Source organism: Oryx dammah, unplaced genomic scaffold (genome assembly GCF_014754425.2).
Source record: "Oryx dammah isolate SB20612 unplaced genomic scaffold, SCBI_Odam_1.1 HiC_scaffold_28, whole genome shotgun sequence".
In the NCBI taxonomy this organism is placed as follows: Eukaryota; Metazoa; Chordata; class Mammalia; order Artiodactyla; family Bovidae; genus Oryx; species Oryx dammah.
In genome coordinates this window covers 3025424-3050272 of record NW_024070212.1, presented here as the reverse complement: position 1 = coordinate 3050272, position 24849 = coordinate 3025424, and the positions used below count along the sequence as shown (strand labels likewise).

General features: G+C 37.8%; 1 protein-coding gene across 1 annotated transcript in view; it reads right to left on the bottom strand.

Annotated features, from left to right (window-relative positions):
* Positions 1–24849, bottom strand: part of TMCO1 (transmembrane and coiled-coil domains 1) — a 64188-nt gene that overhangs the window by 25115 nt on the left and 14224 nt on the right. The window contains exons 4-5 of the mRNA XM_040229985.1: positions 14166–14212; positions 12522–12589 (exon numbers count right to left, since the gene is read on the bottom strand). Of these exons, the coding sequence (XP_040085919.1) occupies positions 12522–12589; positions 14166–14212 (115 nt within the window). The remainder of the gene's footprint in view (positions 1–12521; positions 12590–14165; positions 14213–24849) is intronic.

Below are 24849 nucleotides of genomic sequence, written 5' to 3'. Positions count from 1 at the left end.
CCCCCAACATCCAACGCAGTGGAGTGGAGCAAGAGCCCCAAGCCCAGATTTACAGCAGTATTTATAAGTTTAGAACAAAGACAGGGAGTTGGCAAGGGTTGATTGGCTGCAGGGGTTTCCTGGTATTTACTGATTGGCCAGTTATCATCCCTCTGATTGGCCAGAATTATCATCCCTCTGAATGGCCAGAGTTATCATCCCTCTGAATGGCCAGAGTTATCATCCCTGGAAGCCCCGGAAGCATGACTCAGGGATTATTTTTGGCCTAGTGCACCTCTCTGAGCCTGTCATGGCTCTGGTGAGGTTGTAACATTAGAGAACTAGACTGGTGGTTGGCAGAGGATGGGAGGTGAGAGAAACAGGGAGATGTTGGTCAAAGGGTACACACTTCCAGTTTTAAGATTGGGCATCTAATGTACAGAATAGTAATTATATTTAATACTACTGTATCATATACTTGAAATTTGCTAAGAGAGTAAATCTTAATTAGTCTTACCACCACCACAAAAACTGATATTTATGTGAAGGATTTGTTAACTAACCTTATTGTGGTCATCATTTTGCAATACATGCACCAATATATGTACCAAACTATCACTCGATACATCTTAAACGTACACAGTATTCTGTATTATATGTCAACTATATATCTCAATAAAGCTGGAAAAAGGCTTTTAAAAAAGAGAGAAGGGACTTCCCTGGCAGTCCAGTGGTTAGGATTCCACACTTCCACTGCAGGGGGCATGGGTTCCTGGCCGGGGAACTAAGATCCCACATGCCAAGTGGCACAGCCAAACAAATAAATAAAAGTAAAAAAATTTTTAAAGAAAGAAGAGAAAATCTTTTATGTTCTATAAGTAAATTATTCATTTACGTGAACCTGAAAATTCAGTATGAGACTTCAGACCAGCCACAAAAATGAATAATAAAAAAAAAACCCTTCAAATTAAGTTTTTCAGGAGATTGGAAGCTTGCTACAGGAATAGCTAAGTGAATTGGTGTCTAGCCTAATAATGAAAAGAGTTGGGGAGAGAAAGAAAAAGTACAGAGAGAGACATGGCTTATAATAGGTTGATTATCTCTCCAAGTGTACTTACGCTCTGCAATTCCAAAGGGAAGGACCACTACTTATGAACAGAACAAGGTTTATTTTGGCCCAATAAAAAGAACCATTTTCAAACCTTACATACTACTGATAAACTATATTATGTCAGAAACCATCAAGGTCCTCACTATTGAAAATAACTGAAAAGAGAATGGAAAATTATCTGCTAGAGGTATTACTGGAGGGATTTCTGTACTGACACAGAAGTAATGTGTTAAACGACTTTAAAGATCACTTCTAAGATTATAATGTTTCGACTGTATAATAATAATCCAGAAGAGAAATTAAATAGAAATAAATAATTGACAATAATTAAATACAGTGCCTCCTACTGCTTCTCTGGCAATCTAGGAGCTCAAGTCCTTCCCATATAGTCTAAGCTGAGGCTTTTTTCTTATCAACACATTTTAAGATGAAAATGGGTATTACAGATAATGTATTACATTCTACAATAAACAGATGATCAAGGTGAAACTAAGAGAAATTATGCTAAAGAACAGTGATTGTTCAGTACAATCAAAATATGTACCAGACCTTTAAGACTTCTTTTGATGTGGACCATTTTTAAAGTTTTTACTGAATTTGTTACAATACTGTTTATGTTGGGTTTTTCTGGCTGCAAGGCATGCGGGCTCTTAGTTTCCTAACCAGAGGTCGAACTCATATCCCCTGCACTGAAAAACAAAGTCTTATACTGGGGAAGTCCCAAAATATGCATTAGACTTTTAATTTCACATGAGGGCTTATAAAAAGTTACAGCCTTTAACTTCTAGATGCTCACAATCCTAGACACGAGAAATATATATGTGTATATACACATATATATATCAATGTACAGGACACAAATATCAGGAAGAAGAAAAAACACGAATACAGTCCAGGTTTCATGCTTTTTGTTATCTATCCAAAGGAGCAGAAAATATGTTCACACACAAAAAAACCCCTACACATAGATGTTTCTGGAAGGATTATTCATAACTGCCAACTGATAAGTTACAATGGTACTTCATTATTACCCAAACTCCACAGTTTACATTAGGGTTCACTCTTGTTTCTTTCTTTTTTTAGTACTTATTTACTTACTTGGCTGTTCTGGGTCTTCACTGTGGCACGCAGAATCTTTAGTGGCGGCATGCAGGATCTAGTTCCCTGACCAGCGATTGAACCAGGCCTGCTGCACTGGGAGTGTGGAGTCTTAGTCATTGAATGACCAGGCAAGAACCATTCTTGGGTTTTAATAAATGTACAGCAAAATGTATCACCATTAAGTATCACACAGAATAGTTTTACACTAAAAAAAATCCTCTGTGCTCTGCTTATTCCCTCCCTCATACCCGATTCCTGGCAACCACTGATCTTTTTACTACTATCTCCATAGTTTTGTCTTTTCTATAATGTCATATAGTTGCAATCATATAGTATGTAGCCTTTTCAGATTGATTTCTTTCACTTAATAGTATGCATTTAAGGTTCCTTCATGTCTTCACATGGCCAATAGCCTATTTCTTTTTAGCAATGAATAATATTCTACTGTATGGATATTCCCACAGTTTATCCATTTATCAACTGATTGCTTCCAAGTTATGACAATTATCAATAAAGCTGTGTGAAAGTTTCTGGGTGGACAAAAGTCTTCAACTCATTTTGGGTTCTCTTTCACTTTTTATTCTACATTATTCTATACTGTGTGAATTTTTTAGGAGTATTTGTGTCTCACTAGCATAAGAAAATTCTTGTTTTAGAATTTTGGAATCAAAATTCTTTGGTTCTGATGTACATTCCTGGTTAAGATCTACTGCATAAGCTTCAGAAGCTACGTGATATATCATAAACTAGTCATTTCAAATCATCAGGGAAAACATATTATTTACTCCCTACTTAGTAGTGACAACAGCTAAGAGCTTGGTAAAGTTGGAAACTAGACACGAAAATAAATTACAGATGAAACAAAATTTATTTAAATATTAAAAAAACTATATAATCAGGTATAAGAAGGGTACTATTTATACAACAGAAAAGTGACATAAAAATTAATATTGCCCACATATCTCCAAAAGGAGAGTTTAATATGTAAAGAATTCTTGTAAAAAGAAAATAAGGGGAAGAACGTGAACTAGAAATTTAGAAATAGTAAAAGCATAATAAGTAAATGAAAAGATGCTAAACATCACCAGAAATTGCAAATTAAAAAAATATATTATTTTTCAACTATTAGATTTACAAATATTAAACAGATACATAATTTCTAGTGATGACAAATATATACAGAAAGAACCATTCACAAGCCCTGAGGACAGTAATCTAAAAACATAAATTAATAAAAACTTTTCTAGGGGAATTTCCTGGTGGTCCAGTGGTCAGGGCTCTATGCCTTCACTGCCATGGGTCCAGGTTCAACTTCTGGTTGGGGAACTGAGATTCCCCAACACCACAAAGCACAGCCAAACAAAAAGCAACACTGTAGAGAACAATTTCTATCAAAACTTTACCCAAGCAATATTTGTAGGATATACACGGGGGAAAAATAAGTATATGTATACTGGTGTATATACTACCTGTGAAAATTCTGTGTGAAGATTTACAGAAGATTATAAGGTACAAATGGAATACTTACAGACAATAAAAATGATTATGCAAAGTTCACATGTACTGTATTTTAAAGATTACCATAGGGGGACTTCCCTGGTGGTCTAGTAGTTAAGAATCTGCATTGCAAGGCAGGGGATGAGTGTTCAGATCCCTGGTTGAGAGCTACAGAGCAACTAAGCCCGCGCCCCACAACTGCTGAGCCCAGGTGCTCTGCAGCCTGCACATTACAACTAGAGAGTCTGTGCACCACAGTGAGAGAGTCCGCATGATGCAGTGAGGATCCAGCGTACCACAGCTGACACCTGACATGGCCAAATAAAACAAATAAACATTTTTAAAAATAAATAAAAATTAAAAGTTACCATAGGTAACTATAGCAGACTACAAAACAGCCATTTTGGGTTATAAAAATTAATACATATAAATATCCAAATGTTTGTATATATACAGAAAAAGTACAAGCCTGGAAAGGACATTTCAGGAAGGCAGAGTGATTTTTACTTTATATTTTATACAATTATATACTATTGGAATTTTTCCAGTAAGAATCTATTTAATAATTAGAGAGAAAATGCACTAAGAGATTCCATTTTAGAGGAAAAATATGACATTGGGAGAAAAATACATTGGAGGGACTTCCCTGACGGTCCAATGGTTAAGAATCCACCATGCAGGGATCAATCCAAGAAAATACAACAATTATAAATATTTACGCATATAATATAGGAGCACCTCAATACAAAAGGCAAATGCTAACAACCATAAAAGGGGAAATTGAGAGTAAAACAATAATAGTTGAGGATTTTAACACCCCACTTACACCAAAGGACAGATCATCTACACAGAAAATTAATAACACAAGCCTTAAAGCACACATTATACCAGACGGCCTTAATTGATATCTTTAGGACATTTCATCCCCAAACAGCAGAATCCACTTTTTTCTCAACTGAACAAAGAACATTCTCCAGGACAGATCACAGCTTGGGTCACAAATCAAGTCTTGGTAAATTAAAAAAAACTGAAATCCTATCAAGCATCTTTTCTGACCACAAGGCTATGAGACATATTATATCAATTACAGGGAAAAAACCTGTAAAAAACCCACAAACACAAGAAGGCTAAACAACACACTTCTCAATAACCAAGAGGTCACTGAAGACACTAAAAGATAATTTATAAAATACCTAGAAACAAATGACAATGAAAATATGACAATTCAAAACCTAGTGCAAGTTGCTCAGTTGTGTCCGAGTCTGTGATCCCATGGACAATACAGTCCACGGAATTCTCCAGGCTAGAATACTGGAGTCGGTGGCCTTTCTCTTCTCCTGGATATTTCCACGAACCAGGGGTCGAACCCAGATCTCCCACATTGCGGGCAGATTTTTTACCAGTTAAGCCACAAGGGAAGCCCAACAATACTGGAGTGGGTGGCCTATCCCTTCTCCAGGGGATCTTCCCGACCCAGGAATCAAACCAGGGTCTCCTGCATTACAGGCGGATTCTTTACCAGCCTAGAGGATGCAGCAAAAGCAGTTCTAAGAGGGAAGTTTATAGTAATACAAACCTACCTCAAGAGATGAGAAAAACATCAAATCAACAACCTGATCTTACACCTAAAGTAACTAGAAAAAGAAGGACAAAAACCCCAAAGATAGTAGAAGGAAAGAAATCATAAATATCAGAGTGGAAATTAATGGGAAAAAATGAAGAAAACAATAGCAAATATCAATAGAACTAAAAAAACTTTGAGAAAATAAACAAAATGGACAAGCCACTAGCCAGACTCATCAAGAAGAAAAGGGAGAAGACTTAAGTCAATAAAATTAGAAATGAAAAAGAAGATGTTACAACAGACAATGCAAAAATACAAAGGATCATAAGAGGCTACTAAGAGCAACTATATGCCAGTAAAACGGACAACCTGGAAGAAATGGACAAGTTCTTAGAAAAGTACAACCTTCCAAAACTGAACTCAGAAGAAACAGAAATCATAAATAGACCAATTACAAGCACTGAAATTGAAACCATGATAAAAAATCTTCCAACAAACAAAAGCCCAGAGCCAGATGGCTTCACAGGTGAATTCTACCAAACATTTAGAGAAGAGCTAACATCTCTCTTGCTCAAACTCTTCCAGAAAACTGCAGAGGAAGGAAAACTCCCAAATTCACTCTATGAGGCCACCATCACCCTGATACTAAAATAAGACAAAGATACCACCAAAAAAGAAAACAACAGGCCAATATGAACATAGATGCAAAAATCTTCAACAAAATTCTAGCAAACAGAATCCAACAACAGATTAAATCATACACCAGGATCAAGTGGGGTTTACCCCAGGTATGCAAGGTTTACCCCAATATATGCAAATCAATCAATGTGATACACCATATTAACAAACTGAAAGATAAAAACCATATGATCATCTCAACAGATGCAGAGAAAGCTTTCAACAAAATTCAACACCCATTTATGATTTTAAAAAAACAAAAACAAAAACAAATCTCTTTAGATCAGGCCTAGAGGACTCTATCTCAAAATAATAAAGGCCATATATGACAACCACACAGCTAACATTATTCCCAATGGTGAAAATCTGAAAGCATTTCTTCTAAGATCAGGAAAAAGACAAGCGTGCCCTCTCTCATCACTATTTGTCAACATAGTTTTGGAAATCCTAACCATGGCAATCAGAGAAGAAAAATAAATAAAAGGAATATAGATAGGAAAAGAAGTAAAACTCTCATTGTTTGGAGCATCAGTTCAGTTCAGTTCAGTCGTTCAGTCATGTCCAACTCTTTGCAAACCCATGAATCGCAGCACGCCAGGCCTCCCTGTCCATCACCAACTCCTGGAGTCCACCCAAACCCATGTCCATGGAATCGGTGATGCCATCCAACCATCTCATCCTCTATCGTCCCCTTCTCCTCCTGCCTTCAATCTTCCCCAGCATCAGGGTCTTTTCCAATGAGTCAGCTCTTCCCATCAGGTGCCCAAACTATTGGAGCTTCAGCTTCAGCATCAGTCTTTCTAACGAATGTTCAGGCTTGATTTACTTTAGGATTGAGTGGTTTGATCTCCTTGAAGTCTAAAGGAGTCTCAAGAGTCTTCTTCAGCACAACAGTTCGAAAACATCAATTCTTCCACATTCAGCCTTCTATACAGTCCAACTCTCACATCCGTATGTGACTACTGGAAAAACCATAGCTTTGACTACATGGACCTTTGTTGGCAAAGTGATGTCTCTGCCTTCTAATACGCTGTCTAGGTTTACTATAGCTTTACTTCCAAGGAGAAAACATTTTTTAATTTCATGGCTGTAGTCACCAGCTGCAGTGATTTTGGAGCCCAAGAAAATAAAGTCTCTCACTGTTTCCACTTTCCCCCATCTATCTGCCATGAAGTGATAGGACTGGATGCCGTGATCTTAGTTTTATGAATGCTGAGTTTTAACCCTGCTTTTTCACTCTCTTCTTTCACCTTCATCAAGGGGCTCTTTGGATACTCTTTGCTTTTTGCCATTTGGGTAGTATCATCTGCATATATCAGGTTGTTGCTATTTCTCCCAGCAATCTTGATTCCAGCTTGTGAGTTATCCAGCTGGCATTTCACATGATGTACTCTGCATATAAGTTAAATAAATAGGGTGACAATATACAGCCTTGACATACTCCTTTCCCAATTTGGAACCAGTCCGTTGTTCCATGTTCAGTTCTAATTGTTGCCTCTTGTCCTGCACATAGGTTTCTCAGGAAGCAGGTAAGGTGGTCTGGTATTCCTATCTCTTTAAGAATTTTCCACAGTTTGTCATGATCCACAAAGTAAGTCTTTAACGTAGTCAATGAAGCAGAAGTAGATATTTTTCTGGGATTCTCTTGCTTTTTCTATGATCCAATGGATGATGGCAATTTGATCTCTGGTTCCTCTGGTTTTTCTAAATTAAGCTTGTACATGTGGAAGTTCTCAGTTTATGTACTGTTGAATCCTTCAAAATCCTTCAAGCATTCTGAGCATTACCTTGCTAGCAGGTGAAATGAGCGCAAATGTGTGGAAGTTGGAACATTCTTGGCCACTGCTCTTCTTTGGGATTGGAATGAAAACTGACCTTTTCCAGTTTGTGGCCACTGCTGATGTATGGAGACACAAAAGATCCTGAATAGTCAAAGAAACCTTGAGAATGAAAAATGGAGCTGGAGGAATCAACTTTCCCGACTTGAGACTTTACTACAAAGCTACTCATCTAGACAGTATGGTACTGGCACAAAAACGGATATACAGACCAATGGAACAAGACAGAAAGCCCAGAGATAAACCCATGCACCTCTGGGCACCTTATCTTTGACAAAAGAGGCAAGAAAATATAATGGATAAAAGACAGCCTCTTCAATAAGGGAAAAATGGACAGCTACAACTAAAAGAATGAAACTAGAACACTTCCTAACACCATACACATAAATAAAGTCAAAATGGATTAAAAACTTAAATATAAGTCCACAAACTATAAAACTCTTAGAGGAAAATGTAGGCAGTACACTCTTTGACATAAATCACAGGAAGATCCCCTCTGACCCATCTCTTAGCATAATGGAAATAAAAAGAAAAATAAACAAGTGGAACCTAATGAAACTTAAAAGTTTCTGCACAGTAAATAAACAAGATTAAAAGACAACCCTCAAAAATAACTGCAAATCAAAAAACTGACAAAGATTAATCTCCAGAATATATAAGCAGCTCATACAGCTCAATTAGCCCAATCAAAAAGTGGGCAGAAGACCTACACAGACATTTCTCCAAAAAAGACATACAGATGGCAATAAATACATGAAAGGATGCTTGATATCAGTAACTATTTGAGAAATACAAACCAAAACTACAATGTGGTATCACCTCACACCAGTCAGAATGGCCACCATCAAAAAATCTACAAACAATACATGTTGAAGAAGACATGGAGAAAAGGGAACCCTCCTGCACTGTTGGTGGGAATGTAAACTGATACAGTCATTATGGAGAACAGTACAAGGTTCCTTAAAAAATTAAAAACAGAACTACCATATGACCCTGCAATCCCACTACTGGGCATATACCCTGAGAAAACCACAATTCTAAAAGACACATGTACCCTAATGTTTACTGCAGCACTATTTACAATATTATTGCCTAGATGTCTACTGATATATGAATGTATAAAGAATTGGTACATATATACAATGGAATATTACTCAGCCATAAAAAAGAACAAACTTGAGTCAGTTCTAGTAAGGTGGATGAACCTAAGAGTCTGTTACACAGAGTGATAGAAGTCAGAAAGAGAAAAACTAATATCACACATTTACAGATATACATGGAATCCAGAACAACAATATTGATTAACTTATTTGCTGGAATGGAACAGAGACAGAGATGTAGACAATGGACTTGTGGACACAGTGCGGGAGGGAGAGAGTGAGACGAATGGAGATAAGTAACATCGACATATATACACTATCATGTGTAAAGTGGATAGCTGGTAAGAAGCTGCTGTATAACACAGGAAGCCCAGCCTGGACTCTATGATGACTTAGAGGGCTGGGACTGGGGGAGGGTAGGGAGGCTTAAGAGGAAGGTGATATATGTGTAATTATGGCTGATTCTCATTGTTAGATGTTAGAAACCAATACAATATTGTAAAAATTTCAAAACAAAGAAACAAACAAAAGAAGAATCCCCTGTGAAATGCAGGGCACCTGGGTTCAATCCCTGGTGGGGAGAACTAAGATCCTATATGCTAAAGAGCAACTAGGTCTGTGCAACCCAACTGCTGAGCCCATGTGTGCCACAACTAGAGAGTCCAAGTGTTGTAACAGAACATCCCACATGACATAGTGAAGATCCCATATGCTGCAACTAAGACCCAACACAGCCAAATAAATAAATATTAAATATGTGTATATATTTGATGCAGATGTCCCTTCCATAGAGTAGCCTTTCACATCACAATATGCTCACAAACAACATTAGGAAAGGGAATCACATGAATATAATGCTCTATCATATTATATAGTAGTGCTATAATGCTATATTATAGTAGTGCTATAATGCTATATTATAGCACTATATGATGCTATAATAGCACTATAATGGCACTATAATAGCACTATGATTATAGCACTATAATAGCGCTATGATGCTAACATAGCAGTATAATAATGCTATATTACACAGCATTATATTCATGTGATTCCAAAGAATATTCAGGACTGATTTCTTTCAGGATTGACTGGTCTGATCTCCTTGAAGTGCAAAGGACTCACTCTCATGAGTCTTCTCCAACACCACATTTTAAAAGTATCAATTCTTCTTGCACTCAGCCACCTTTATAGTTCAACTCCCATATCCATACATGACCACTGGAAAAACCATAGCTTTGTATAGACCTTTATTGGCAAAGTAACATTTCTGCTTTTTAATATATTGTCTAGGTTTGTCATATCTTTTCTTCCAAAGAGGAAGGATCTTTTAATTTCATGCCTGTATTCACTATCTGAAGTAATTCTGGAGCCCAAGAAAATAAAAGCTGTCACTGTTTCCATTGTTTCCCCATTTATTTGCCATGAAGTGATGAGACCAGATGCCATGATATTAGCTTTCAAAATGTTGACTTCTAAGCCAGCTTTTTCACTCTCCACTTTTACTTTCATCAAGAGGCTCCTCTCTGCTTCTGTCATAAGGGTGGTGTCATCTGTATATCTGAAGTTATTGATATTTCTCCCGGCAATCTTGATTCTAGCTTGTGAGCCATCCAGCATTTTGCATGATGTACTCTGCATATAAGTTTAATAAACAGGGTGACAATATACAGCCTTGATATACTCCTTTCCCAATTTTGAACCAGTCCATTGTTCCATGTCTGGTTCTAACTGTTGCTTCTTGACCTGCATACAGGTTTCTCATGAGTCAGGTAAGACGGTCTGATATTCCCTTCTCTTTAATAATTTTCCAGTTTGTTGTGATCCATACAGCTTACTAGTTAAGCTTGCCAGTTAAGCTTGCTCAGTTCAGTTCAGTTCAGTTGCTCAGTCATTTCCGATTCTTTGCAACCCCATGAACTGCAGCATGCCAGGCCTCCCTGTCCATCACCAACTCCCGGAGTCCACCCAAACCCATGTTCACTGAGTAGGTGATGCCATCCAACCATCTCATCCCCTGTCATCCCTTTCTCCTCCTGCCTTCGATCTTTCCCAGCATCAGGGTCTTTTCAAATGAGTCAGCTCTTTGCATCAGGTGGCCAAAGTATTAGAGTTTCAGCTTCAACATCAGTCTTTCCAATGAACACCCAGGACTGATCTCCTTTAGGATGGACTGGCTGGATCTTCTTGCAGTCCAAGGGACTCTCAAGAGTATTCTCCAACACCACACTTCAAAAGCATCAATTCTTCTGTGCTCAGCTTTCTTTATAGTCCAACTCTCACATCCACACATGACCACTGGAAAAACTACAGCCTTGACTAGATGGACCTTTGTTGACAAAGTAATGTCTCAACTTTTTAATATGCTGTCTAGGTTGGTCATAACCTTAAGATTGCTAGTTAACTATAAAATCTTTCAGTGTTTGGTTTGACTGGTAATCCATGGTAAAATATATCCAAGAAATAAGAGAAAGCATAGCAGTGAAAAAAGAATACTGCGATTAGAGTTATAAATTAGAAATTATGAGACTTCTATATAACTGGGAAAGATATTTAATCTTCCAAAGGTCCTTTTCAAAATCACTAGTTAAGTGGAAATTTTGTATTGAAATAATTTTGGATATTCCCTTTGGTCTCTCACCTAACCAGTCCCTTTTCCCCTCTCTATTATATACCTCACACACACATATATCTGGTAACATCCATTAATGTATTGATTTATTGGTCTTTTCTTTCCATAAAATTTTGATACTATTGAGGGCAAGGAACACATCTTATTTGTTATATTCTGATACCTAGCACAATTCCTGGCACAAAGTAGGTACTTAACAGGTGTGAAGAGAACAGACTAGTGTTGGGGGGATGAGTACAAGGGAAGGGAGAGACAGAAATGAAGCAGGGAGTGGGGAAAGAGAAGGAAGAGTAAGAGGACAATCCAAATATGTGTGGGATAGCTCAGGTGAGCTTTGAAAGGTAATAAATGACTGCTTGTCATCTTCGGCTATTTTGCCAGCTTCTGTCAAAATCAGTCCCATAATCATTCAGGCCTGCTATGCATTAGTTTAGAAAACAGTAACTTACCTTATCGTTAAACAAGATTATAGTTGTAAATACTATTTTAAGAATCAAAATATCTCTGACTGACTACCTTCATTGGGAAGCAGTTTGCTAAAAAGGAACTTAAAAACACAAGGGACACACTAAACTCTTTTTAGAGGCCTCATAATAGCTTAGTCTTCGCTTTATACATAAGATAACCTCAAAATTAAGAGGGTGAAAAAGTTACCATATAACTGTATTCTAACAAAATTAAATTTCCCTGAATTTTGACAACTGGATTGAGGATGAGAATGTCCATGTTCTTAGGTAACACATACTTTTAGTAGTTATGAATAAAGTAGTTATGAAATCCACATCAAACTTCTGAAAGATTTAGAAAAATATACAAATAATATATGAATGAGCACAAATATTTATGATATAGAGAAACAGAAAAAAAGAAAGTAAATGAGGAAAAATGTTAATAATTGTGAATCTGGTTAATGGATATACTAGTCATAACTTTTCTGTAAATATGAAATATCAAAATATTACAAAAAAGTTAATTGTCCACACAGAGCAAGTTAGATAAAGCTATATAAAAGGATACTCACATGGAATTAAACATTCCCATTAAGGCAGTAAAACAAAAGCCAATTGCAAACATGGATTTCATTCGAACCTGTAAGGAGATCAACAAATTGTCACTTCACACTAAAGGAAAACCACTACTAAAGCATATCCCCCCAAATTTTGATATCATATCATTTTTAAAAGGTGCTCCTTGGCAAAAAACTGTCTGTTGTCTAACCCACCCTCCACCTCCAAGGCCTCTTCTCCTTGTCACCTTCTGATGAACTGTACTGGAGTGCCCATATGACCTAATTCTGGCCAACGAGTGACGAGTACAAGTACTAATCAGAACTTTTAAAAGGGACAAACTTGGCTAGCATCCCTTTAGGCCTTCTGACCATACTTCTTGTTTGGAATGAAGAACGTAATTCCTGACAGTAAAGCAACATCAAACAACCAAATGACCATAAGCTAAGGAAGGCTAACTGGAGTCTTTAATGACACTGCTGTGCTGCCACACCAGCCCCGGACTATCAACCTCTACCTCTTGATCAAGTAAAAAAAACGATTACATGTTCAAGTATATAAGGTATTTTGTTTCTTGAGGCTAGCTACTTTCTTAGTTACATGTGCCATAAAAGTATAAAGAAACAAAAGATCATAAAGACATGACTAACAGTTTATCAGAAATTGTTATCTCTTCTTTCTGCAGTTTTCAAATTTGGTCTCTTGAATGTGGAATGACAACAGAAAAGCTATTTAAAAAAAATATACTTCTAAATTATAATCTTTCTTAAAAAGAATTTCAAGGCACTTCTCTGGTGGTCCAGTAGATAAGAATCCACCTTGCAATGCAGGGGATGCAGGTTCAATCCCTGGGTGGAGAATTAAGATACCACATGCCACGGAGCAACTAAGCCTCCATGCAACAACTAGAGAGTCTGTGAACTGCAATGAAAGATCCCATGTGATGCAAACTGACAGCCAAATAAATGAACAAATAAATAAATATTAAAAAAAAAAAAAGAGTTTTAAGAAATAGAAGATAAAATAATATAGCAAAGGTCTCTCAGTAAGCAAACGGTAATTTGCACAATTTAGGTGTCTTGTGTTGAATATACAGAAATTAGGCAGAAAAATTAGTCAAGCCATATAATTCGCCTACCTATGCCTCAGAAAGACATGCTTGAAAAAACTCTACTCTTTATAAATAATGAGTAAATGGCTAATAAAGACACTTTTCCTTACACTTTATGATATGCCTCACCTTCAGAACAAAAGGCCTCTTAAATAAAGGCGATCTATGATGTTGCAAAGCTTATGATGGGATTACCAGGTCACCAAAAGCCAAAGATTCAGTAACAAGGTAAGGAAGAAAAAGAAAATAAGTGACTTCATTTGAAAACATAAGGGAGAAGATTAAAAAAAAACCAAAACTGTGTGAAAATGACAAAATTATGACTTCAAGACACCCTTAAAAAAAGAAGCTATTCATATTACCAACATGAAGCTTCAGCCCTGTAGCACATTTTCACTTCTATTTGGTCTAGGAACACCCATTATATTATTTATAGCATGCATAACTATAAATTTCTGAAAAGGCAAGTGCAATGTACTTGATGCAAATCATGGTCTTTTGCTGAAAAACATGTGGTTTATCATGAAGTTATATTTAGGACCCTTACCATTGACAGATCTCTGTTGTTATTCTTCAGTTTCTCTTCTTGCCGCTCTGCAAGGAATTAATGAACTGGTTAATATACACAGCACTGAGCAAGAAGCAGATGTTAAACTGTCACTGACTGGTGACTACAATGTTTCTGTCTCAGTTATCACTTAATAAGATAAGCTGAATACATGGAATACCATATACTTCATACTAACAGAAAATTCAAATGTAGGAGAGCACTAAAATAGTTCAATTTAAATAAATAAAAATCTTTAAAGTTTAATTTTAAAAATTACCTCTGGTATTAAGTGTTTCAACTCTGTACATTAAGATATAATCTTATTATTATATCAATGGGAGGTATAATCATAATGACTATACTTAGATTTCAAATATTAATTACCCATCTCAAGTTTCTTTCCCCTTTTTCAGTTTAAGAGAGCATAGCATCTAAAAATTAAAAGCCAATTAAGATAAAGTTAGGTTCAGCTTGTTTCATCTTACAGTCAAATGAAGCTAAAAATAAGCATACTTTTATATTTAAGTCACTTGGAAAGCTAGGAAATTTGACATATATTTCAAGAAAATTGTTATATACAGCAAATCTAAACTGCTAAAGAAGTTTCAGCTTACACATTAATGCTCTTATCTACTGTATCCCATGAACACTGTTGTTCAGTTGCTAACTTGTGTACCATTTTTTGCAACCCCATGAACTGCAGCACACCAGGTTTCCCTGTCCTCTACTGCCTTCTGAAGTTTGCTTAAATTCATGTGGAGTTAGTGATGTCATCCAACCATCTCATCTTTCTGTCGTCCCCTCCTCCTCTTGCCCTCAATTTTTCCCAACATCAGGATATTGTCCAATGAGTCAGTTCTTCGCATCAGGTGGCCAAACTACTGGAGCTTCAGCTTAAGCATCAGTCTTTCTAATGAATGTTAGGGGCTGATATCCCTTAGGATTGACTGGTTTGATCTCCTTGCTGTCCAAGGGATTCCACAATCCGAAAGCATCAAAGCTTCGACTCTTGGCCTTGTTTATGGTCCAACTCTCATATCCAAGCATGACCACTGGAAAAACCATAGCTTTGACTATATGGACCTCTGTCCGCAAAGTGATGTCTCTGTTTTTCAATATACTGCTAGGTTTTTCATAGCTTTTCTTCCAAGAAGCAAGTGTTTTTTTAATTTCATGGCTGCAGTCATCATCTGCAGTGATTTTGGAGCCCAAGAAAAGAAAATCTGTCACTGTTTCCATTGTTTCCCCATCAATTTGTCATAAAGTGATGGGACAGGATGCCATGATATTAGTTTTCTGAATGTTGAGTTTTAATCCTGCTTTTTCACTCCCCTCTTTCACCTTCATTAAGCGGCTCTTTAGTTCCTCTTTGTTTCCTGCCATTTGGGTAGTATCATATGCATATCTGAAGTTGTTGATATCTCTCCCAGCCATCTTTGATTCCAGCTTGTGAGTCATCTAGCCAGGCATTTCACATGATGTACTCTGCATACAAGTTAAATAAGCAGGGTGACAATATACGGTCTTGAGGTGCTACTTTCCCAATTTTGAACCAGTCTGTTGTTCTATGTCCAGTTCTAACTGTTGCTTCTTGTCCTGAATATAGGTTTCTCAAGAGACAGGTATGGTGGTCTGGTATTCCTGTCTCTTGAAGAATTTTCCAGTTTGTTGTGATCCACACAGTAGAAGTCTTTAATGTAGTCAATGAAGCAGAAGTAGATGTTTTTCTGGAATTCTCTTGCTTTTTTTATGATCCGATGGATGTTGGCAATATGATCGCTGGTTCCTCTGCCTTTTCTAAATCCAGCATGTACATCTAGAAGTTCTTGGTTCATGTACTGCTAAAGCCTAGCTTGAAGGATTTTGAGCATTATCTGGCTAGCATGTGAAATGAGAGCAATTGCACAGTAGCTTGAACATTCTTTAGTACTGCCCTTCTTTGGGACTGGAATGAAAACTGACTTTTTCTAGTCCTGTGGCCACTGCTGAGTTTCCCATCAACATATTGGACTTTATTGCTGTGCCTATGAAGAAACTGAGGTCCAGCAAAGGAGAAGTGACTTCTCAGAGCCCACACAGGTATTTTATGGCAAAGCCAGAACTAGAATCCAAGTTTCCCAACCTCCAATCCAATGATCTCTATATATACCATGCTACTGCTTTCTTTGATCCTGTATTTTTATCACCAGGATTAATTAATTTTTATTGATTACCTACTACATGCCAAGCACTTTTCTGGGTACTAGGGATAAATGAATGATCAAAACAAACACCAATTCATACCCTCACAAGAATACTATGAAATAAAAATATAAAAAACCCTCTAAAATAAAAAAAAAAATACAATTGGAATATATTAAAGTGGTATGAGGGCTGGCAAGTTCAGGCAGGTAAAAGAAAGGAAGGAAGAAAAATAGGCCTACAGGAACTGCAGACTGGACTGCAGTTTTCAAACAACACATGGGTGAGATGAATATATGACTCTTTGTCTTAATCAGTTCCTACCCAGTTTGTTCTCCATGGAGGAAAGGATACAGGCAGGAAAGAGCTGAAGGTGAAGATATATGGAAGAAAATGAACAAAATGGGATGGAGCTAAGGTGTATCTCGAGGGCTACAGCTCCTTTTCTATTGAAGAGCTCTTACAATATAATAAGACATTTCAAAACTGGGGGTTTGAGGACTGGGGTAAGAGATGACTAGAAGTTAAACAGGCAAAGCAGAAGTGGAAAAGGACTGCCACTGAGACATGGAAAGAAAGGTACAGAAAAGCATCTGTGCTAGAAACCTGCACATCCTTGACTTCCTACTCTATCTTCAATCAAACACCCAGTTCTATTAATTATACCTCATAAATACTTACGAAATCTACCGCCTCCCCTCCTCCTTACTATCACTTCCAACATCTCTTACCTATATTACTTTCAAATCTCCTAACAGACCTCACTGTCTCCAAACTTGTCTCTTCAAATTCACGTTCCACATAAATGCATATCAGATCTACCAAAAGGCAAACTGAACAAGATCATGATACTCACCAGCTTAAAATCCTTCCATGGCTTTTTATCCCTATAAGATTATGTTTATTTCTCTCTTTTTTTTTTGGCTGTGTCATGCAGCATGTGGGATCTCAGATCCCTGACCAAGGATCAAATCCTTATCCCCTGCAGTGGAAGTGCAGAGTCCAGTGGAACTGGACCACCAGAGAAGTCCCCAAATGATGTTTCAGTATCACTTGCAAGTATCACTTTCCTTCTGAAGCCACATTTCTGACCACTCCCATAAATTTTTATGTTCTTACATCACCAAAGTTCCTTTATACATGATGATTTTCCCTTGATTCAGCATCTTTGTGCATAAAGTTTCTTTTACCTTGGGTGACCAAGTGTCCCAGCTTTCCTAGATTGTTCCAGTTTTAGCTCTGAAAATCTCACATCCCAAGAAACTCCTTGGGCGAAACAAATTGGAATGATTGGCTACCCTACTTCTACCTAGACTATTTCTTCCTATCCTATCAAATACTTTCTTGGCTAGCCTATAACTCAACTTTTAAGCCACAGCTCTTATGTCACCTTCTTTGGAAAAATCTTGATTCCTTAAGCAATACTATTCTAAAGAACTTTCTACAATTATAAAAATATCTTATATCTGTGCTATCAATATAGCTACATATAGCTACTGAGCAGTGAAATATGACCAGTGTGATTGAGGTCCTAAAATTTCAACTTCATTTGATTTCAATTAATTTAAAATCTAAACAGTCAAAGGTAGCTAGAGGGTGCAGAATTGGATAATACAGTCTTAGACACTGGATTAGAACTTCTGATTCAGTAAAACCTAGGAGTAAGACTCAGACTCAATACTCTGTTCACCCAATGTGAAGAGCCAACTCTTTGGAAAAGACCCTGATGCTGGGAAAGATTGAAGGCAGAAGGAGAAGGGGATGACAGAGGATGAGATGGTTGGATGGTATCACCGACTCAATGGACATGAGTTTGAGCAAGCTCTGGGAGATGGTGAAGGACAGGGAAGCCTGGAGTGCTGCAGTCCATGGGGTTGCAAAGAGTTGGACACAACTGAGCAACTGAACAACAACAAAGACTCAGAACCCTTAATTTTAACAAACATCTCAAGCAAAACTGATATGGGTGGCCTAGAGACCATGTATGAGAAATACTATATAGAAAGAACTGTAGGATACAAGCCAAAGTTAGGTGCAGGCAAAAATTAAATCCTAGGAAGCACTGCATACCAGAAGAGAGAAAGGTACTATAAATTTATAGTGAGCCCAATGTCTGGCTTATCCCAGCGCTTGCTCTGTCTGCAGGAATTGCTTTAACACAGTTCTTGCCTTCTTATAACCAGTTAGTTCAGTTTTTCCTGAGTTCTTGATCACATATAACCTTAAATTCCTCATTACTTGAGATAGCTTACTATAGCCAAAGAGCTAAATAAAATACATCAAAAGTAGCTTATCTTCAATGAGAGGGAAACATAAAATAACCAAAATATCTGCTCCTGAAATTAAGAATGAGAAATATAGTCTTCAGATACCTCAGTTTCAAATTAATGGCTCTACCTAAGACCACAATCTAAGGGCGTCACCTAAGTGATATCAATGACATTTTGATTCTCTGAAACACTGAATTTGCTGACCTTTCCCCTCTTATTAAAAACTCCCTTCTTTCAAAGCAGCAATATCACTCTTTATAGTCCCCTCATCACTGTGTATGTGTGTGTATGATGCATACTAACTCGCTTCAGTCAAGTCCAACTCTCTGGGACCCTATGGGCTGTAACCCACGAGGCTCCTGACTGCAGGATTCTCCAGACAAGAATCCTGGAGTGGGTAGCCATGCCCTCCTCCAGGGGATCTTCCTGACCCAGCAATCAAACTTGTGTCTCACGTCTCCTGTGTTGGCAAGTGGGTTCTTTACCACTACTGCCACCTGGGAAGCCCAGTATATATATATTTGGCTGTGCTGGGTCTTAGTTGCAGTGTGAGGGATCTTTTAGTTGCAGCACGTGGCAAGTGGGATCCAGCTCCCTGACCAGTGATTGAGCCCAAGGCCCCTGTATTTTTAGTAAAGTCTTAGCCCACTGGACTACCAAGGAAGTTCCTAAACATTTAATTTTTAAAGAAGCCCAAGTGGGGAATCTGAGAAAAGTAAAAATAAGGGTTACATAATAAAATTACATTGATAGATAGGGTCAGTGACAGAAATGCATTTAATGGTCTCATAAAGCTGCAGGAAATGAATAGCAAATCTGACTCTAAGCTTATTAGCAGCTGGTTTAAAGTAGGAAGAAAAACGATCAGTTCAAACACAGTGTCAGTAAGATAAAAGTAAATCAATTATTTATGAGAATCACTGCTTGTCTTGATGTTTTAAACTACTAGAGTTTCCACAATCTCTTGTCAAAGGAATACCATCTAATGTAAGTAATGTAATGTTCTCAATAAACAGTCCATAGCACTATTAAAATAAAATTGTATCTGGCTGAGTTTTTCATGGCATACCTAAAGTGCAATGTCAAGGCAAAATACAGTTGAAGCAGTTTTATAAAGGCCCAAATAATACAAGTTTAGGTTTAAAGGTTTCTGATCAGCCAGTTCAGTCACTCAGTTGTGTCCAGCTCTTTGTGACCCCATGGACTGCAGCACACCAGGCTTCCCTGTCCATCACCAACTCCCAAAGCGTACTCAAATTCACGTCCATCGCGTTGGTGATGCCATCCAACCATCTCATCTTCTGTCATCCCCTTCTCCTTCTGGCTTCAATCTTTCCCAGCATCAGAACCCAATGAATGGGTTCTTCACATCAGATGGCCAAAGTATTGGAGTTTCAGCTTCAGCATCAGTCCTTCCGATGAATATTCAGAACTGATTTCCTTTAGGATTGACTGGTTGGACCTTCTTGGAGTCCAAGGGACTCTTAAGAGTCTTCTCCAACACCAGAGGTCAAAGGCGTCAATTCTTCGGTGCTCAGCTTTCTTTATAGTCCAACTCTCACATCCATACACGACTACTGAAAAAACCATTGCTTTGAATATACGGAGCTTTGATGGTAAAGTAATGGTTCTGCTTTTTAATATGTTGTCTAGGTTGGTCAGAGCTGTTCTTCCAAGGAGCAAGCGTCTTTTAATTTTATGGCTGCAGTTACCTTCTGCAGTGATTTTGGAGCCCCCCAAAATAAAGTCTCTATTTCCATTGTTTCCCCATCTATTTGCCATGAGATGATGGGACCGGATGCCATGATCTTAGTTTTATGAATGTTGAGTTTTAAGCCAACTTTTTCACTCTCCTCTTTCACTTTTATCAAGAGGCTCTTTAGCTCTTCTTCGCTTTCTACCATAAGGGTGGTGTCATCTGCATATCTGAGGTTATTGGTATTTCTCTGTGCAATCCTGATTCCAGCTTATGCTTCATCCATTCATCCAATCTGGCATTTCACATGATGTACTCTGTATATAAGTTAAATAATCAGGGTGACAGTATACAGCCTTGATGTACTCCTTTCGCAACTGGAAGCAGTTTGTTGTTCCATGTCCAGTTCTAACTGTTGCTTCCTAACCTGCACACAGATTTTTCAGGAGGCAGGTCAAGTGGTCTGGTGTTCCTATCTCTTGAAGAATTTTCCAGTTTCGTGTTGTCCACACAGTCAAAGGCTTTGGCATAGTAAATAAAGCCAAAGTAGATGTTTTTCTGGAACTCTATTGCTTTTTCAATGATCTGCGGATGTTGGCAATTTGATCTCTGGTTCCTGGGCCTTTTCTAAACCCAGCTTGAACATCTGGAAATTCACGGTTCATGTACTGTTGAAGCCTGGCTTGGAGAATTTTGAGCACTGCTTTATTAAAGTGTGAGATGAGTGCAATTACGTGGTAGTCTGAGCATTCTTTGGAATTGCCTTTCTTTGGGATTGGAATGAAAACTGACCTTTTCCAGTCCTGTGGCTACTGCTGAGTTTCCCAAATCTGTTGGCATACTGAGTGCAGCACTTTCACAGCATCATCTTTTAGGATTTGAAATAGCTCAATTGGAATTCCATCACCTCCACTAGCTTTGTTTGTAGTGATGATAGCCTGGCTTAGTTTAGGACTAAAATTTATAAATCTACAGAATGGATAGGAGGTTTGCCCTTCAAGCAACTGCTATTAAATATTATGTCTCATAACTTTTGATAAGATTTTGATATGTAATTCTTCATAAATATTATTTCTTTTACATTCTGATGGCATTTTGGTGAGCAAACAATTCAAGGTTGCCTCCCATGTTAAATTAATTTGAAATAATTTGAGTGTGGACACTGTGCTCTCAATGTAAGGGCAGGGGGTAATGCACCTTCCATTTTTATATCTTACTTATCCTTTATAAGGAAGCTGTAAAATGCCTATATTCAATGTCTTCTCTTTCTCACATGCATTATTTCCCTATCTATACAATATGGCTTCTGTCCCGTGTAGTGCCACTGAATCTATTCTCTTTTTAAAAATATTTATTTGGCTGGGTTAGGTCTTAGTTGTGGTGCATCGACTTAGTTGTCCCATGGCATGTAGGATCCTAGCTCCCTGATCAGACCAGGGATCCAACCTGCATCTCCTACACTGGAAAGCAGATTCTTAATCATTGGACCAGCAGGGAAATCCCATGCCACTGAAATTATTCTTGCTAAACCACTAATATCTTTGTTTTGCCTCTTAGATATTTAATACCTACCCTCTAACCCTTCCTGTCCCCTGAAATTCTCCCCTCAACTTCTGTGACACAACTCTTTTCCAACAGCTCTGGCATTACTTTTTTGAGCTCCACTTCTTCTCCTACTCCTTAAATGATTATGCTTCAGGTCTCTCTCCATCCTCAGCCCTTTGCTTTTCTTACTTTATATGTCCTCACTGTGTGATCTCACTTAGTTTGTGGACCTAATTACAATTTATAATCATATGATGTTAAATTCTATTTGTAGGTGCTTCCCTGGTGGTCCAGAGGATGAGATGGTTGGATGGTATCACTGACTGAATGGACACGAGTTCAAGCAAACTTCAGGAGATACTGAAGGACAGGGAAGCATGGCATGCGGCAGTCCACAGGGTCACAAAGAGTCAGACACAATAACAACGATAACAACCTTGGTGATCTGGTGGTTAAGAATCTGCCAGCCAGTGTGGGGGACAGTGGTTTGATGTTCAATTCCTGGTCCAGGAAGACCCCATATGTCACAGAGCATGCACCACAGCTACTGAGCCTACACTCTAGAGCCCCTCGAGCCACAATCACTGGGCCTGCGCACTGCCACCACTGACGTCTGTGTACCTAGAGCCTGTGCTCTGCAGTAAGAGAAGTCACCTCAATGAGAAGCCTGCGCACTACAGTGAAGAGTAGCCCGTGTTCACTGCAACTAGAGTAAGCCCTTGAATAGCAATGAAGACCCAGCACAGACAAAAACTAAATAAACTTTTAAAAATAATAAATAAAGAAACTCTATTTGTAGCCTTTACCTCTCTGCCAGCTCCAAACCATACATCCAATGGTGTACCAAATATTTCCACTCTATTGTCACATAGGCACAACAAATCCAACATTTTCAGAACTGAAATCACCCTCTCTTCTTCCTTATCCCAATCTGCTACTCTTCCAATATTTACTGTTCTAATCAGAAATCCAGGCTTCTTCCCAGACTCATTCTTCTCTACATACCTTACATCAAAAAGGTCATCAAGTTGTGTTACATCTACTTGCCTAAATTCTTTGAATATGTACCACCTCTCCAGTCCCAGTATCACTGTTCAGGTTCTTGCTATGCTATTTATATGCCAAGAATACCTGAAAAATCTCATAACTTCCCTACCTCCAGAATGATCCCCTCTCTGGTTTATCCTCCAAATATTGCCAGATTTGTCTTCTTAAAATGTGATTTCAAATCTGTTTAAATTCCTTTCTATGTATGTTAACCTCCTTACCTTAGTTTAATTTATAAGGACCTTTATGGACTAGGCACTATTCATTTTCCTAGGCTCGTCTGCTTGTATGTTACACATACCTTTTTTTATTTGTTATAGTATACTATTTATAGTTCCAGGTATATACCTTGCTATTTGACCACTCTATGCTTTTGCATATGCCTATCTTGCCAAGAATATACAAGACTTAAAAATGTGGATTCTAAAGTTATGAATGTACAGGTTCAAATCCCTTCTCTACCACTGACTTAATTGCACCATACCACTGATTGACCAAGAGCAAGTTACTTAACCTCAATTTTCTCATCACTAAAAATGAAGTAACACTGTTCACTACAACATACCATTGTCAAAAGAGTTAAAAAATATGTAAAGGCTTACTTCAGGGTTTTGAAGATGGTCCAACTGACCAGTATTTATTTATATTTTTACTTAGTTAATACACACTAAAGCTTTGAGATTCAACTTAAAGCATTAACTCCAAGAAAACCTGATCCCATAGATTGGTTTGAATATCCTTTCTCTTTACTTTTATGATATTCAGAATGTATCTCTAAAAAATATGTATTACACTGCATTGTTTGTTTTCCCTCTTTAGATCCCTTAAAAGACAGAATTATTTTTCTACTTTGTTGCTTCAACGCCTACCAGAGTGACTGGGTATACGGAGTAGTACACTGGTATACCCATACAGAGTAGATGTACAATAGCACTTTGCCATGGAACTGAATGGTCAGGCCATTAAGAACATATCTAATATCCCTACACTAAGTTGAGAAGCTTTAACCAGAACAGGAAACTGGGCTTCCCTGGTGGCTCAGTGGTAAAGAATCCGTCTCCCAGTGCAGGAGATGCAGGTTCGATCTCTGGGTCGGGAAGATCCCGGAGAAGGAAATGGCAACCCACTCCAGTAATCTTGCCTGGGAAATCCCATGGACAGAAACACCCAGCAGGCTACAGTCTATGCGGTTGCAAAATCAGATTCAACTTAGTGATTAAACAACAACAATAACTAGTAAAGGACACTGGTATAGTCAAGCCTGGTAGAGTAATCTTCCAGGATTTAACAGCAATGATCCAGGTATAGGGACATAGTTTTTGATCCAAATACACAATTTCACAACAATTTTTTCCTGATTTTAGAATCAGGAAGCATCATAAAGTACAAACATAAATTATATATAGCCATTTATAAATTGTCTTTTTGGAACAGAATTACATTCTGTAATTAAATTCAAATTACACTGAAAAACCAAAAACAATTATTTTGCAGAATAGGTAAAATTATTCAGCAGAAAAATTTCCTACGTGTTGGTGGGTTTCCATCACCAGTCAATTCTCAGCAAAGAAGTCATGGCAACAATAAACACACGTAACTCAGATTTAACTGGAAATAATCATCTCAGTTAAGAAAAACAGAACACTTTTACAAACTATGCTAAGACCCTTCAGCCAAGTTCAAAAGCCATGACTGTCAACATCATTTTACTAAATTGAAATTTCAAAGCTAAGAGCAAAACTAAGGGTTTTGCTTGAACTTGTCCTACAATATGGTAGAAGAATCAAGTAAGATAATGTACAAGGCTTCCCAGGTGGCACTAGCAGTAAAGAACCTGACTGCCAGTGCAGGTTAGTCATGAGACACAGATTCAATTCCTGAGTCAGGAAGACTCCCTGAAGGAGGGCATGGCAACCCGCTCCAGGATTCTTGCTTGGAGAAT